Source organism: Ovis aries, chromosome 5 (genome assembly GCF_016772045.2).
Source record: "Ovis aries strain OAR_USU_Benz2616 breed Rambouillet chromosome 5, ARS-UI_Ramb_v3.0, whole genome shotgun sequence".
Classification (NCBI taxonomy): domain Eukaryota; kingdom Metazoa; phylum Chordata; class Mammalia; order Artiodactyla; family Bovidae; genus Ovis; species Ovis aries.
Genome location: NC_056058.1, coordinates 78,054,331 through 78,070,559, shown reverse-complemented (window position 1 = coordinate 78,070,559; position 16,229 = coordinate 78,054,331). Strand labels below are relative to the sequence as shown.

The 16,229-nt window shown below is 49.8% G+C and overlaps 1 protein-coding gene across 1 annotated transcript in view; it reads right to left on the bottom strand.

Annotated features, from left to right (window-relative positions):
- Positions 1-710: 710 nt before the first annotated feature.
- The window catches only part of WWC1 (WW and C2 domain containing 1), a 156,192-nt gene continuing 140,673 nt past the window's right edge, over positions 711-16,229 (bottom strand). The window contains exons 18-23 of the mRNA XM_027970481.2: positions 15,884-16,004; positions 14,431-14,595; positions 7,903-7,995; positions 4,986-5,219; positions 2,589-2,710; positions 711-1,498 (exon numbers count right to left, since the gene is read on the bottom strand). Coding sequence (XP_027826282.2) covers positions 1,432-1,498; positions 2,589-2,710; positions 4,986-5,219; positions 7,903-7,995; positions 14,431-14,595; positions 15,884-16,004 — 802 coding nt within the window. The 3' untranslated portion in view covers positions 711-1,431. The remainder of the gene's footprint in view (positions 1,499-2,588; positions 2,711-4,985; positions 5,220-7,902; positions 7,996-14,430; positions 14,596-15,883; positions 16,005-16,229) is intronic.

The following is a 16,229-nucleotide window of genomic DNA, read 5'->3' as shown; positions in this document are numbered from 1 at the left end:
TTGTGGACCACGGGCTCTGGGCAAATAGGTTTTAGTAGCTGTGGAGCTCGGGCTTAGTTGCCCCAAGGAATGTGGGATCTTCCTGGACCAGGGATCGAACCCATGGCCCCTGCCTTGGCAGATGGATTCTTAACCGCTGGACCACCAGGGAAGACCTCTGTATTTTTAAAATATATTTGTTTACTTATTTGGCTGTGTCAGTTCTTAGTTGCAGCATGAGGGATCTTCATTGTCTCGTGAGAGGTCTTTTGTTGAGGTGCATGGATTCTCCAACTGGCGGCACCTGGGTTCAGTAGTTATGGCATGTGGGTTTAGTTGCTTTGAGGGATGGGATGGAACCGGCGTCCCCTGTATTGCAAGGTGGATTCATAAGCACTGGACCCCCAGGGAAGTCTGCTGGCCCAAGATTCTGGTGCGGCTGGTAGTGAGACCTACTCTGAAGACAGCTGCAGTGCTCACTTCAGAGGAAGGGAGGAGGAAGAGATTCTGTGACTTGAGTGTTGAAGTCACACATGTTGATGTCTGCAGCAGTCCCCGCTCAGCAGACATTTGTTCCTTTAATGAGCACATGACCGAACAAAAAGGAAAAAAAACCCACAACTTTCCTGGCCTGGGGATGGGTTGGGAGGGAATGAGTGGGAAGCGGAGATTCAAAAACCAGGGGAACACTGATGAAGGGAGGGGTAGGGGAGAAAAAGCGAGTGAGGACGTTTGTTCAGAAAGGCCACTTTATTGATGGAGATGAAACTGAAGGGTGTTCTCCACAGCCCTCCCTCACTCGTGTCAGTGGCTTCACTGGGCATGAGACCAGCGTGGGCAGGCCTGTCACCAGCCAGCCCCACGCTGCCCGCTCCACGTCAGGCGGCCACATAAAAACACATCACAGCTCGTGAAGATTCACGGACGCACCTCAGAATCCCTGCACAGTTCCCGTGCATCTTTTTAAAAACATTGTACAAAATACGTTAAGTAGGAAAGGTCAGCTGTGCTGTGACACCTTCAGGACATCCTTTGAGGATTACTGTCCCTCAAACATTACTTCTTATTGCAGTGAAACCTCTAGTAGGTAGATCTGTACAAAAAAAAAAAATCTAAACAACTTTAAGAAGAGCAGCAACTTAATACTGCTTTAGTTCATTTAAATTTTCTTTCTCAAAAATACATTCCTAAATATACAAACTATACAATCTTGTCATTGTAATGCTGGTTTTTTTTGTGTTTTTTTTTTTTTTGTCTTTTTGACTTTTTTTTGTTTTTTGTTTTTTTAATAATAATAGAACCCAAACTAAAAAATTCTGTTTATCTTCAAATGGACAAGAGTGCTAGAGGACTCGTGACTTGGTACCTTCATATAACACCACATAAATAACTTTAGCCACAGTCCAGGTTCACAGCGTGATCAGTGGGACAAAACAAATACTTTTCTGGCGATTAGACGTCATCTGCAGAGAGGGTCGGGATATTCATCCGAGGCCGCGTGAAAAATGCCATCTTCTCCCTGTAAAAAAGGCCATTCCTTTATGTATTTCTCTTTCCTTTTTTCCATCCATACCATGAGGCACGTGGAATCTTAGTTCCCTGACCAGGTATTGAATCCATGGCCCCTGCAGTGGGAGTGTGGACTTTTAACCACTGGACCACCGGGCAAGTCCCAGGCCATCCCTTTAGAGCAGGGCTTTTCAACCTCACTTTATAGATATTATGGGCAGGATAATTTCTTCATTATGGGGCTAATCCTGTGCAGGTTGGGTCTTTAGTAGCATCCCTGGCCTCTACCCACAAAACATCAGAAGCATCTCTGCCAGCCCTCCTCTGGTTCTGACAATCAAAAATGTCCCTAGACACTGCCAAATACCCTCCCTGGAGGCTCAAGTCATCCCTGGCCGAGAATCTCTGCCTTGGGGAACATCAGCAGGAACAACCACCTCCAGTTCCAATCAGGGGCCTCTGAAGTCTCAAAGGGCCCTTGGCCATTTCCACTGGTGGTCTGTTTTAGATTCTCTGCTGATTAAGAAAAAAAAGATGTCCAAGTGTGGTTAGACAAATGACAGTATATTTTACATCTTTAAATTCCTCAAAGGGATGCATTTTAGCACATACACAAACATGAATACCTTTTCCGAGAGGAGAGCACAAACCTAAATGCAAAACCCTCTGTGAACGGGGAGGCCCAGGACACGCCTGGGTCCGAGGGTGACAAGAAGAAATCTCCCTGAGATCCCGGCAGGTGGCAGGCAGTGCTAGGGAGGCCCAGCAAGCATTTTCCACTGCCAGGCTGATTTATCCCTCGGCCAATCCTCCGCAGTTACTGGTGATGGGAATGCTAAGAGGAAAGGCCGGAGCAGGTGGCTCACCCATTAAACAAAAGGATCTAACAAATTAGGTCGAGTTGTGCGGGGACCGATAAAGACAGCCGGGGGGGAGCACCACAGGGCTCACAGATCACAGGGGAAGACCCGGCAGAGGACGAACACCTGCTACAGAGGGCTGGGGCTCTGCTACAGCAGGGAGTACGGACAGGGAGCATCGAGATGAAGAGGGCAGGGTGGGAAGGGAAAGGCCGGCTGCCCAGGCGCCCACTTGCTGACCTGAAAGACTGCACCTCCGGGGGCTCCTTACAGCTCTGGCCTCGAAGCCTGTGCACGTCCTTGGCGGCCGACCTCATCATCTTGTCTGTCTGAAGCTCTCCCTTGTGTTCTGCTCGGTCCATCTGGAGGGCAGAATGAGGTAGTAGAGAGTACTTAGGGTCTCTAGAAATGGGTCAGCCATGGAGACCCTTCTAGCATAAATGAGGAGTCTACTGTGGTTAAAAGGTTTGAGGGTCACCGGACAGGCACCATGATGCTTCCTGCTCCTCTTTACTGTGAATGATGATGAGGGGAAGTGATCCCAACATGTGTCAGACAGGATAGGTTTTCAGGGCCAGGGAACTGAATACCTACGTGCACCTGTCAGAGGTAAGGCGGCAAGGGCTACCTGGTAAAATGCGTGTCACCTCACTGCTCCTGGGGGCCACTTAGGAAGGCAGGCTTTATAATAATCTATATTACAGGTGCGGAAACGAAGCCTCAGGCATGTTAGAAAACTGCTTTAACGGCAAACAACTAAGAAATCGTAGAAACCCAATTTCGAATCATGCAATTATGGTCAAGGGTTTGAGGACCAATACATCCTTCCCTCCTGACACAAACCTAAGGAAGCACTTTAGAGAACAAACCAGAGAGCCCTCAAATATCCATGTTCTACATACTTGAAAACATAGCATGAAGACAGTATTTTGGTTAATGAAGCTATACCATTTAAATGATTCTTTAACAGAATCATCATCAGATAGTCATAGATTTACTATTAAAAAAAAAAACTATTTGAAAGGTCAGGTTTTCTTGGTAGGTGCTTTCTTAAGGCAGGACACATATATACTTGTTTGCTTACCTCTTTTTGCCTTGGCTACTAGGAAGCTCCAAGATAAATGTAATAGACAGCTACCATTAGAGACATATTTAGTTCCTTCTCTTCCTTAAAACTTTCTCTAATTTTCTATTTTCTCTTAATGCTGTTATTATAACTCTGATATAATAAACAAGAAAGAAATAAATGTTTGGGGAACTTCTGATTTACTAGAGTCAATTTGAGGCTCCCACAAGTCCAGACCTAGGAAGCCCAGCACCACCTCCTGCTTTATGTTATCACCTTAATTGAGAGTCGGAATTTTAGCTAATGGCCCTCCCAACAATCCAGTGAGGCACCCTCTGGAAGGCGCTCTTGTATTGCTTGGCTGTGTGCAGAGAAAACTAGCAAAAGCTTGTCATTTCTGCCATGGACAGCCATCCTGGCAGGTATGAAAGGAATGAGGCAGAGATGGCCTCTGTGTGTTAACCCTATGGTGTTTTATTTCTTCACCACAGTCTGGGATCTGTTAGCTAAGAGCCCACTGGTGTCAAAGACAAATTTTTACCCATCCAATTGTTTTAAATGAAGCTCAAATAGCAGTTTGGTTTTTCTTTTTTTTTTTTTTTTAGACTTTTAGAGCCTGCCTGTTACCTATACCCCCTAAAAGTGCACCCAACATCTGCTAGTCTAGATGTGCTAAACCCCAGGACTATAAAAGACTCCAAACTCTTGCTGCTTTGTTCTCCAACCCAAGACTTCTCATGGTGCTCCAAGTCACATCATCTCCAAGTCTAGGTCCCCTCTCCAGCTCCCTTTTCCCCTGGGAGTTCGCCTGGTCTCCTCCTCTCTAGGTCAGTCAGTTCAGTTGCTCGGTCGTGTCCGACTCTTTGCGACCCCATGAATCACAGCACGACAGGCCTCCCTGTCCATCACCAACTCCTGGAGTCCCCTCTAGGCAGTGGAGCCAAAACAGCTGCCTCTGGAGGCTGGGGGTGGGGGCGTCTCATGCAGTGTGAGACCTTCCCAAATACACACCTGTGAAAGCAGCAGCCACCCAAATTCAACTCATCGTATGCTCTGGCCCCTTTGTGGTTGTATCTTTTTTCTTGAGCAACGCTGAGATCTCCCCAGCTCACTACGCTACGGATGAGACGCCAGGAGGCTTGTATCCTCAGGCGTCTTCATCAGGATAAAACCCGGCCAGGACCCACTCCTCTCCCCTTTGGAGAAACGTGCTCTGTGGGACTGGGTAGGCAGGCACGAGGGCAAGTCAGCGTTTTTATTTCCTCTGTGCAAGTGTGTGCCCCAGCGTAGATAAAGTGCCCCCCAGTATGCCTGATGAAGGACCAGCTGCTGGAATAAACGTGCGAGTAATAAGGGCTTGCACACATAGACGGGAATGCAGCAAAAGAACCTGGCAGCAGTAAACAGTGAATCAAGCTTCCTGGGGGAGGGATTGCTGGCTTCCTTTGCTGATGAGCTTGAGGGGCTCTGGGAGCACTCTCAGTGAGTCACAGAACTGCAGGACCCGTTCAGGGCCCTCGCCGCCCTCCCTTGCAGCGGCGCGCCCTGTGTTCCCGCGGTTCGCCACCCACCCGCTTCTCCAGCATCCTCAGCAGCAGGCGGAAGCGCTCGTCCTCCCGCACCCACTGCGGCAGCTCCTTCTCCCCGTGGCTCTTGGCTTGTTCCAGCTGCTCCTTGAGCTCCTTCAGCACCGAGATCTCCTGAGTCAGCTGGCTGTGCCAGGTCCTGGTGGCCTGCAGGTCCAATTCGAGGTCCAGCGAGGTGCGTGGCAGGCGCTCAGCGCGCAGGGATTTAACGGACGAAGGCTGCGGGGGTGGGGATGGTTTGGACCGGTTAGTACAAGGCCGGGTCCACTGACTCTGTGCTCTCCCCTGCTCTGGAGGTCAGCTTATCCTCCTTCATTCATCAGAGGGCTTCCATTCCAAAAGTGAGGCTCGCCCAACCCCTGGGAGCCTGTTTTGATTTTTTCCAGGTCTACCCCTCATATTAGTGAGCATTTTTATATCCCAGGCATGGTGCTGGGTGCTTTACTTCCATTACCTGAGTTCATTTTCACAACCCTATGAGGTCCTGACTGTTATCATGTGCACAGATGAGGCTCCCAGAGGTTAAATCACACACGTTATAAGCAGTGAAGCTGAGATTCCACCCCAAGCAGCTGGCTCCAGATCCCACCCATGCACTCCCTACACGCAGTTGCTTCCCTTACTCTCACTGGCTTCCATCTACTGCCTGAGCTCTGCCTCTTTCTGCGTCAACATATCCAGACAGGTTTCTGAGACTGGACATGGGCCAGAGCAAAGGAAATAGCAACCGACTCCAGTATTCTTGCCTGGAGAATCCCATGGACAGAGGAGCCTGGCGGGCTACAGTCCACAGGGTCATGAAGAGCAGGACATGACTGATGATAGTACAGGGGCAGCAGAGCTAAGCAAAAGCATCTTCAGGTGAGACCTGGAGTCACTGAGATCACTCAGCTGGATCTCCCCGCCTTGCTCATTTATAAGCACAGACTAGACAATGGTCACCCTAGAAAAGCACAGAACCACTCCATTGAGTGGTTTCCTGTTCCTAAAAGCATGCTGGCCAGCCTGAAGTGAGGACAGGTCTCATAGTTAATGTCTTATGTATTAATACCATTTAAAAAATCACTTTATTGGGCGTTGGATTGGTTTTCTGTTACTGCATAACAAATTATACAAACTAGCAGCTGAATGTAATGCAAACTCACTATCCCACATTTTCAGTAGGTAGGAGTTTAGACAGACACAGGTTGGCTGAATCCTCTGCTCAGGGTCTTATGAGGCTGAAATCTAGGTTCTGACTGAGTGCATCCCTATCCGGGGGTTTGACGAAGGGATGATTTGCAGCCAGGCTCCCTCAGGTCCTGGGTAGAATTCATTTCCTTGCATTTTCTCACTCAGCCGCTGACCAGGGGCTGCTCACAGCTACTAGAGGTCCTCTCAGGCCCTTGCCTGGTGGCCCTCTCCACAACATGCATTGCTCAGGCAGCTAGTGGAGGAAGGTCTGCAGTGTGCACGGGTCTTGGCCCAGCCTCTGGACACCCCTGTGCCTCAGGACATAGAAAGGCCCTGAAGGGAACATGGGCTCAGACTAGCTATCAGGGGTCCCCTTTGCAAGGCATCCCCTTGGCTGAGCAGAAGAGGAAGTGAAGAAGCAGGAACTTCTGTGGGGCTTGCCTTGCGGCGGGGGGGGAGGGGATGTGTGTGTGTTGGTGGTGGGGTTGTAAGACATGCAGGGGGTACTGAGTAGGAGCTCCTCGGTGTCATTTCTCCAGGAGTGGATCACGGAACACCTGCTCCAGAATTCTGAAGAGGAGCCTATAAAAATGCTGCTTCCAGGGCCACACCACAGCTGCCTGGATGAGGTGGCCTGGGAGTGCGGCCTGGGATTCTGCATCATCAACAAGCTCCCAAGGTGACTCGGTGCCCCAGGGACTGGAGTGCCAGCCAGCCACAGCAGACGGGGTGGGGGAGGACGACCCCCCTGTCACTTGCGGCCATGCCCACATTCTCCTGCAGCCAGCACCCTCTCCTTTCCCAGAGGGAGCCTTTTCTAGAGTGCCTTCTTGCTCCTGCTGTCTCTAGTTCTTTCTGGAGACTTGTGGGGGCAGGGTACGGCCAGGCATAGGACCACTCCCAAGGCTGGAGGTCAGCAGCAGGCCTGCCAGAGATACTAAGGGGCTGCCCCTACATGCGGCTATCAGCACGCTCTCCTTTCTCTGCGTTTTTGCTTTGTTCTCTCCACTTCTCTTTCTGACATTCTGGTTCCTGGGTTTTTTCTAGTTCTGTAAGCTCACCAGAACTGTTGTCAAGTCTACGCTGAAAGCCCACAGTGGGGAGGGCCCCCTGCCCCTCCTGCAGCCCTGACTAGTGAAAGTCCCTAGCAGGAGTCGGGCCTTGGCCTAAGGCCTCTTGCCAACCCCCATCCTGCAGCCATGCTCTCTGTAAGGAAAGGCCAGGTTGCTCTGCAGGGACAGCTTGGGGCCTCTTCCCTGGGAGTTTCCGGCTGGACTGAGTCCCATTCGCACCTTCTTGCTTCCAGGTCAGCTCTCGGTGGGGAGGCTTGGGGGACAGGGGCACCTGGCCTCTCTTCCCGCAAGGAGGCTGTTGCAAGGGACCTTCAACTGCTCCATCAGTTGGACAGCACAGGGAGCAGAGGCCTGCACGAGGCAAGCTCCCATCAGTAGCCATGACGTCTTGGGTTGACTGGTTCTTTGTGACTCTGATTTCTACACAAGTATGCCCACTCCTGATCTAACTTACTGGTCACAAAAACTATGTTACATTTACCCGTTGGCATTTTCCCCAGTGCCTACCCAGGCCTTACAGTTCACCGACTTCCATTTGCAAATACCACCATGCTTTCAAGGGCTTTCTTCTAACCAGTGGCTGAGGAGAAACGGTCAGGCGTCAGGGGGTGTGCCTGAAGGACATGGGGCTTGGGGAAACAAAGGGACTGTCTCACCCGCTTCATCCGGACGCTGCGCCGCTCCAAGGAATTTCGAACAAAAGGTGGCTTCTTGGACAGGGTGGAGCTGTCGCTATCACTTCGGTTCAGCTGAAAAAAGAAGAGGCATGGGACACTCATGAAGGTCCGAGTGCATGCAAAAGGCACACTGGGGCCAGGAGGGTGGTGGTCCCCAGCCAAGTCCTTCCTCTCTGTGTTCCCCATGGGGACTGCATGCAGGAGGCAGGTTTCATTTGACCTTCCTTTTCTCTCTGGGTGAGCACTCACTGAGTGGGTCCTCAACAGTGCACGCCCCTGTATGCCAACCACAGGGCCTCATTCATCCTTCCAACAGCCCCATGGGAGAGGACATCACCACTTTACTAATGAGAAGACGGCGGGTGAGGGGCTACTCGACTTGCTCAGGGTTGGAGTTGGTGCAGCCTGGCGGATGACTCCAGGACACATTGCCCCCTGGCCTCCTATGCTAAGGCCTTTTTGCACCAACTCTTTCCTGTCACCCACAAAGCCCACCTTCAGGGCTCGAATGGAGCCCGTGTCGAGACTGATACATATGTGAGAAGGCAGCCCACAGGCCAGACCTCAGGACTGTATCCTTGGAGAAGATGGGGCAGACAGGTTCTGTGAGGGCTGTGCTGGTTACAGCTCTCCTCATCAGAACCCATTCAACCCTGCAGTTATCTAGACTCTCCCTGGAGGGCTAACATTCCTCATCTGTGGCCAGAGATCAGGGCTACGGTCAAGTGGATGCTTTTCTACTGACAGTTCGTGTCCCCAGCGGGAGGATGGGAGACGGAGGGGAGATGGTGGTCTCTCTCTGGAGTCATATTTCCAGGTCAGTGGGATCGTCACAGGCTGATGCTCCAGGGTCTATTTATTCTGGCAGCTGTCAGCTCACTGAGGTGGGTCTTCTCTGAGAAGCTGTCCACACTGTCATGTTTGTGGTTATTAATAATTATCAGTTATAATGATATTAATAGTCCTGCTACATTGATGAAATAGCTACTGCACTAGGCAGAGTGTCAACCAGAATGAGAAATAGACGACAGTAACAACAGAAGCCACACTGGGACTTCCCTGGCAGTCCAGTGGCTAAGCCTCTGCACTACCAACACGGAGGACCAGGGTTCAATCCTGGGTCAGGGAGCTAGATCCCGAGTTCACATGCTGCAAGTAAAGATCCCGCACGCCACAACTACAGCCTGGTGTGGCCAGACACAGACAGACAAACAGAGCAACAGCCCTACGGATGGAGCCCCTGAGAGTTCACAGGCCGCAAGTAAAGATCCTGCACGCCACAACTACAGCCTGGTGCGGCCAGACACAGACAGACAAACAGAGCAACAGCCCTATGGATGGAGCCCCTATTATGCACCATGGGCTTTACTGACAGTTTCATTTAATCCTCAAACTATCTTAAGTGAGGGGACTGAGGTCGGGAGAGGTTACCACACTTTTATACACCATAGAGCTGGTAAGCATCAGAACAAGAGTTCAAGGTCCCATCCAAGGCCACGTCCTCTGCAGGATGCATGTAATGCTCAGAGATGAAACTAATATAAAGACAGAGGGGTGGACCATCTTGACTGCAGTGGCTTCATACAAACGGACTGGCTGGGTATCATTTCAGAAGGGGGCTTTATTCTGCATTGTTTCGATCCCAAAGTGGCACTCCAGAATATGTGTCATACCAACTAGAAATACATGTCAGGACGATTGATGCTTAAGTCAGAGTTGTTTGTGTGTTAAAGACCATGTTATAAAAGAGCAATGAAAGTTACCTCAAGTCCTTGAATTTTTTTCTTAAAGATGTTTTAGTGCATTTGATCTCAGACATGGTAGAGAATATTGTTGCCTTTTTGTTTTCTCCATTAGAGGGAGATTGAGGAGCAGAGAGGTGAAATAACTGGAAGTCAGAGGGGTCTACTTGAAAATGAGAATTTTGGAAGAACTGTATCCTTCAGGTCAAAGTGAGCAAACCGACACGTGTGACGGTGCTGCTGGTAAGTATGTAGGTGTCAGAGACACAGGGCTTGTGGGGAGCTGTGGAGAGTATAACACACTGTCCCCACCCCTCATGACTTAAAAGTCCAGTGGAAGCCCAAGCCCAGGAAGCTCACCAGGTGATGCAGACTGTGCTGAGGACCAAAGAGGGGACACCTGGCAGAGGGCTCTTGATGTGGTGTCAGGCCAGGAGAAGGGATTGACTGTGCTCACAACAAAGTGCCCTGACTCGAGGCATCTATGAAATGGGATTAACGCCACTTGCCTTGCAGGGCTGTTTGTGAGATTAGATGACACAGGAAAAACAGGGAATTTTTTTTGTGGGGGTGTGTGTGTGTGTGGTGCTAACCTAATTAGCATATGAAACTCCATCCTCTTATGACTCTCAGTGGGAGACAAGCCCACCTTCCACTCATGAGGCAAAAGTACCAGAGTCTTGCTTTCATGGCCTCCCTTGCAGCTAGAAGCCGGCACAGGACTCAACTATGAGAGTTAAATGCAACCGCCCTGGTCTCTGAGTCACAGCCTGGTCAGCTGGACCAAATCTCGGTCGCTGGGCCTCCTGGACTCAGCCAGGCCATTCTCTTCCATGCCGTGTTCATTGGTTGGTTGGTTGCATCTGTGTTTGTTGGTTTCTCAGGGAGAAGCAGCCATCAGTGGTGAGCAGTGGCAGCAGCAGCAGCTGGAGCTTTCCTGGCCTCCTGCAGTGTCAGGAATCTGGTGGGGGCGTCAGTGCTGAACCCCAAAGGCAGCTGCAGGGCCAGCTGGGGCCGTGGTCTGCAGCAGCACTGTGTCCTCGCCTGTCCTTATGGTGCGATTCTGGCTGTGGTCTGGCCCACCTTGTTCCTGCCTGATTTCTGAGGTCGCTTCTACGACCTCCTAATGAATCTGTGAACTACTCACTTTCCTGTTCAAACATTTCTTCCCCACGTATACTGCTCCCGGTCTGTTTCTGCTGCTTGCTGTGAAGAACCCTGACCAGTATGGGACTTGGTACTAGAGTGGAGCACTATAAACCACAGGCTGGAAGACAGGGAGCTGGCTGTGTATTGGAGGTAGAAGAGGGCACAGCACAGACACGTATTCCCTGCTGGGAATTTGAGAATGGATTGTGTGGGTGAGAAACAGAGGGATACATTATTGTTACCTGTTGAATCTCAAGAGACAGACTGCACACCCCTATAGAGTTTTAAGGGAAATGACAGAAAAAAAAATTTAGGATGTTGTACCATTGGCTATTTCCTATAGCCTTAAGTGAGAATCTACCAGAAACAGATAAGCTTGGGCTGAAGTGTAGTTAGAAAGCAAAAGAAGAAAAAATACACATCTTTGCTAATAAAGGCCCTTTTTGCCTGTGGCAGGTGATCCATGCAGACTGGGAATTTCTTTACCTTCAGCCCTGAGGTTGGAGACTGGTCCAGGTAATAAAATGTGGGACAGGCTCAGCTTAGTGCTGCTGCTGCTGCTGCTGCTAAGTCACTTCAGTTGTGTCCGACCCTGTGCGACCCCACAGACAGCAGCCCACCAGGCTCCCCCGTCCCTGGGATTCTCCAGGCAAGAACACTGGAGTGGGTTGCCATTTCCTTCTCCAATGCATGAAAGTGAAAAGTGAAAGTGAAGTCGTTCAGTCGTGTCCGACCCTGTGTGACCCCATGGACTGTAGCCTACCAGGCTCCTCCATCCATGGGACTCTCCAGGCAAGAGTACTGGAGTGGGGTGCCATTGCCTTCTCCACAGCATAGTGCTAGTTGTGTTAAAAATGCTTGAATGTTAAAAATGGGACTGGACCTCTTTGTTATCAGGAATGCCATTTCTGGAAAAGGCCATTTAAAGTGAATCCATTTACATAGGAGACCAGAATTCTATAGTAAACTTTGGGGGGTAAAAGTTTGAGTTTTTAGTTGGAAAAGAGTAACACTTTTCAAAAGTTTTATATTTCATATCTTCCATTTGACAAAATTACAACTGCATTCTAAATCCTGATGACAAAGGATAAATCAAACATTGATTTCTTTTGCTGTGATTTTTCCAACAAGTAACATCCTTCATTTTGTGTTTGATTTCCACTGCACGTTCATAAAGGCGGTAATTTTGCCAAAGACAGATTATCCATTATCCTGAGGGCTTTTCTAAATCCTTCAAGTTATTCACATTTGAAACATGGATTGGGTTTTTCTCTTCCTCAGCTGTGAGCTGGGATTAAGCAGGATTCTTCCCTTGTGGTTCAGGAAGTCCCTTGCATTAAAATCACACTCAGTGACTGCAGGAAACCCTGTACCTTTTGCAAGATACACAACTATATTACATGTGTACTCACACTTTCTTTTCAGATGTTTACAAGCTCAAACATTAAGTAGAGATGACACAGAGAGGAGAGGAGAGGTTTATGTTATTTCTGGGAGGTACTGCAGGGAATGTTTTGGGGTGGACACTAATTTGAAAAGTAGCTGGTGCATTTGTAAAATTGTCACGTTATGAAAAAATTAACTTCACTACTACTGGCTTAGCAGTAAAGAATCCGCCTGCAATGCAGGAGACGCAAGAGATGCAGGTTCGATCCCTGGCTTGGGAAGATCCCCTGGAGAAGGAAATGGCAACCCACTCTAGTATTCTTGCCTGGAGAATCCCATGGATAGAGGAACATGCAAATAATTGGACACAACCAGGTAACTGAGCACACACACACACACACACACTCAAGCTTATAACTGGAGGCCTTGGATACCAGATATTAGATGCTGAATCCCCCCATAGCCCCTCCATCTATAACAATAGACAAGTGGATGTCAGGTTGATGAGGTGGGGCGGGTTCCAGGGGCCTCTCCTGCACAACTTACTGGAACATGAGACAGGAAGGTTCTGTTTATTATTCTAGTTATTGCTTGCTCATTTTGTACGGTTAGAGATAAGGAAGGATGTCGACATGTCATATGAACCTCAAAACAACGTCTTGGTTCTATAGCCCCAGCAATTGGCCCCTCAGATGGGGGTCACGGATAGAAGGCAAGGGAATCCAGAAGCCAAGACCACTGCACGGCTTCTAAATCTTCCATGGCCTGCAAGAGCAGGTCAGCAAGTCAAATAGGTTAAAGAGGGCCAGGTGGAGGCCACAGTGAACTTGAAAAGGCCCGCCAGTCCCTCCTCTGAGGGCAGCGGCCCCCACTGTGGAACTCCAGCCATTCATCACTGTGACAGAACGTGTAGCCCTTGGGCCAGACAGGCTCCCATCCCCCTCCCAGAGAAACTGGAGTTTTAAGTGAAATGGCTGCATTTAAAATTTTAGTTTTAATTGAATTTCTTAAGTTTTCAATGGTAGCCAAAAAGTTCAATGAACAAAAGCTCCTAAACCCATGGCTAAGTAATCCAGGGCTGTTGCTATTTTGCAGCCTCAGGCTGCATGCTGCCATTGCCCTGGAGGGGGAGGAACTGTCCATCAGGGAAGGTGAGAGTCAGTCTGATCTCAGCAAGGGGTGCAGAAGGGCAGGGCCGGGCGTAAACAGTGGAGAGTTGGTTGGAATTATAAACAGTTCCAAATAGGAAAAGGAGTATATCAAGGCTGTATATTGTCACCCTGCTCATTTAACTTCTATGCAGAGTACATCATGAGAAATGCTGGGCTGGAGGAAGCACAAGCTGGAATCAAGATTGCCGGGAGAAATATCAATAACCTCAGATATGCAGATGACACCACCCTTATGGCAGAAAGTGAAGAAGAACTAAAGAGCCTCTTGATGAAAGTGAAAGAGGAGAGTGAAAAAGTTGGCTTAAAGCTCAACATTCAGAAAACAAAGATCATGGCATCTGGTCCCATCACTTCATGGCAAATAGATGGGGAAACAGTGGAAACAGTGTCAGACTTTATCACTGGGAAACACCCTGCTGCTGGGAAAGACTGAAGGCAGGAGGAGAAGGGAACGACAGAGAATGAGATGTTTGGATGGCATCACCGACTCAATGGACATGAGTTTGGGTGAACTCTGGGAGTTGGTGATGGACAGGGAGGCCTGACATGCTGGAGTCCATGGGGTCGCAAAGAGTTGGACACGACTGAGCGACTGAACTGAACTGATAAACAGCCTTGGCTGTGAATTTCCTGGTTGCCTAGTGGTTAGGACTCTGCACTTTCACAGCGGGGAGCATGGGTTTAGTCCCTGGTTGGGGAACTGAGATCCCACGTGCCATGTGGTTGGGTAAGTAAGTAAATATATATACATATTATATTTAGATAATAAGCAAGTAAATAAATATATATATAAGTAAGTAAACAGACACACACATATATAAAAGCGTTGGCCATGTACTGGTTACTGAGCCTTTCCCATGCTTTAGCCAATTCAGTCCTTAGAGCAACCCCATAGACTTAGTCTATTAACTCCATAAGGAAACAGGTGTAACATGCCAAGAATGACTGACAACAGGGGCGGGACCAGGACTTAGACCCAGAACCGTGCGAGGCCCAGGGGTCTCAGCTGCAGGGCGAGAAGCGGATACTCTAGGGAGGACGGCTGTGCGGCTGCTTACCCGGCACACGTACTGGCTCTGGGGGCCTGGCGAGAAGGTCTTGGAGCGGATGATGGTGCTCCCTCGAAGAAACGGCCCCGGAGAGGGCGTGCCCACCCGCCGGTCCTTGGGCCGCACCACCGTGGGAGATGGGGCTGGGGTCTCTGTGTTGGTCTCCTTGTCCACCTAAGGAAGAAGTCACACGTGTGAGGCTGGGAGAATCCAGAGTCTCAGCCACCCACCCTGAGACTCACGGGGTGAACAGTGAAGCTGCTCCCCACTCCAATCACCTCGCCCCTGGCCCTCAGACACAGCCGGGGGCTTCCGCGGACCCAGCCTGGCCAGTATGGCACCCGAGGCCCCGCATGCCGGCCCCCAGTCCTCCCTGACACCTGTGCTTGGGGCCAGTGGGAGAGACTCAGTCCCCTAACAAGCTCACATAAGCAGTAGAGGTACCTCAGGCACGGATGTCCTGGGCCTCACACCCTCAAGAATAATGTGCCAACCATATTTTGACAAAGCCACACCCAAGGCTTCCATTGCCCTAGCCAAGAACTGCAGATTTTTTTTGGAGTTATGGAAGCAACTAGCAAACCTCGTTTTTTAAAAACTAGGTGATCAGCTTTTCTATTGTCCTTTCACAGTAATTACCAGGAGAGATCAACACCCAAGTGAAAAGCCTTGGTTAGCCTAAACAGTGCCTTTGTGTGCTTTTGGAAAAGGGACCCCTTTTGGCTGGAGAAACTGCAGCAAGATTTCCTCTTGGTGTGGAGTAGTTAGAAGGCAGGCCCAGATTCTTTTCCAATACCCCTACCTCCCCTGACCCTGCCTGGCGGCCAGGCACCTTTGTGCAGTGTGCAACCTGTGCCTCCACCCCTATGCACTACACGCCCAGAAGTCCCACAGGTGAAAGAATACGGGGATCTCTCTCTAAGGAGCATGAAGCCTCTTACAACACGTCACCCAAGTGCAGCAGGGGAGCAGAAGGTGATAGTGACTCAACTAGACCCCCTTTCCTACTGCCCTTCAGGTAGACCCAAATGGAGAAATCCATGCTTTGAAATCCACCCATCTGCAAGGTTGGCATTATTGCGCCCATTTTAGAGATGAGAAAGCCGAGGCTGGAGAGGGATGAGGTCATTGGTCTAAGGCGACACAGCTAGGTAGGAGCAGAGCCAGTGAATCCAGGCCAGCTGACTGCACAGCCTGGGGTCTGCCCAGAGAACTGGGAACCACAGAGGGTGGGAGAGATGAGAGGGTCAATCAACTCCTCCTGATTTTCTGTCACTGAAATGACTCCAATTCCAGGCAGGGACACCCCTATGCAACCTTCTTCAGGTCACCCCACTCTGAAAGCCTGTCCCCTGATGCCGGGGCATGAGACTTAGCCCTGAGACTTTTCTGACTGCCCGGGTTCAATAATTGAGGATTATTTTCCCCAAAACAGCCCTTCCCATGTCCCAGCCCTGCCTACCTTTATCGCTGGGCACCCGTCCATGTCAGGGGAGGCTTCTTCTTCCCCTTCCTCCTCCTCTTCTTCCTCTTCCTCCTCCTCGGCTGCGGCCTCGTTCTCACTTGTCCCCTCCTCATACCTCCTGTGATGACAAGACACTTTGATTACCCACAGCACGCATTCTCATCTGCTCATGTGCCTTTAAGTGCATCCAGGGCAGGGCCTCCAAGCATTTTCTGGATTGAGGACACTTTTTTTTAAAAAAAAAAAATCAATTTTAACGAGGTATATTTACATATAACAAACTGCATTTCCTATAATGTTTGATGAGTTTTGACCATTGTGTTCCCCTACGTAACCATTACCA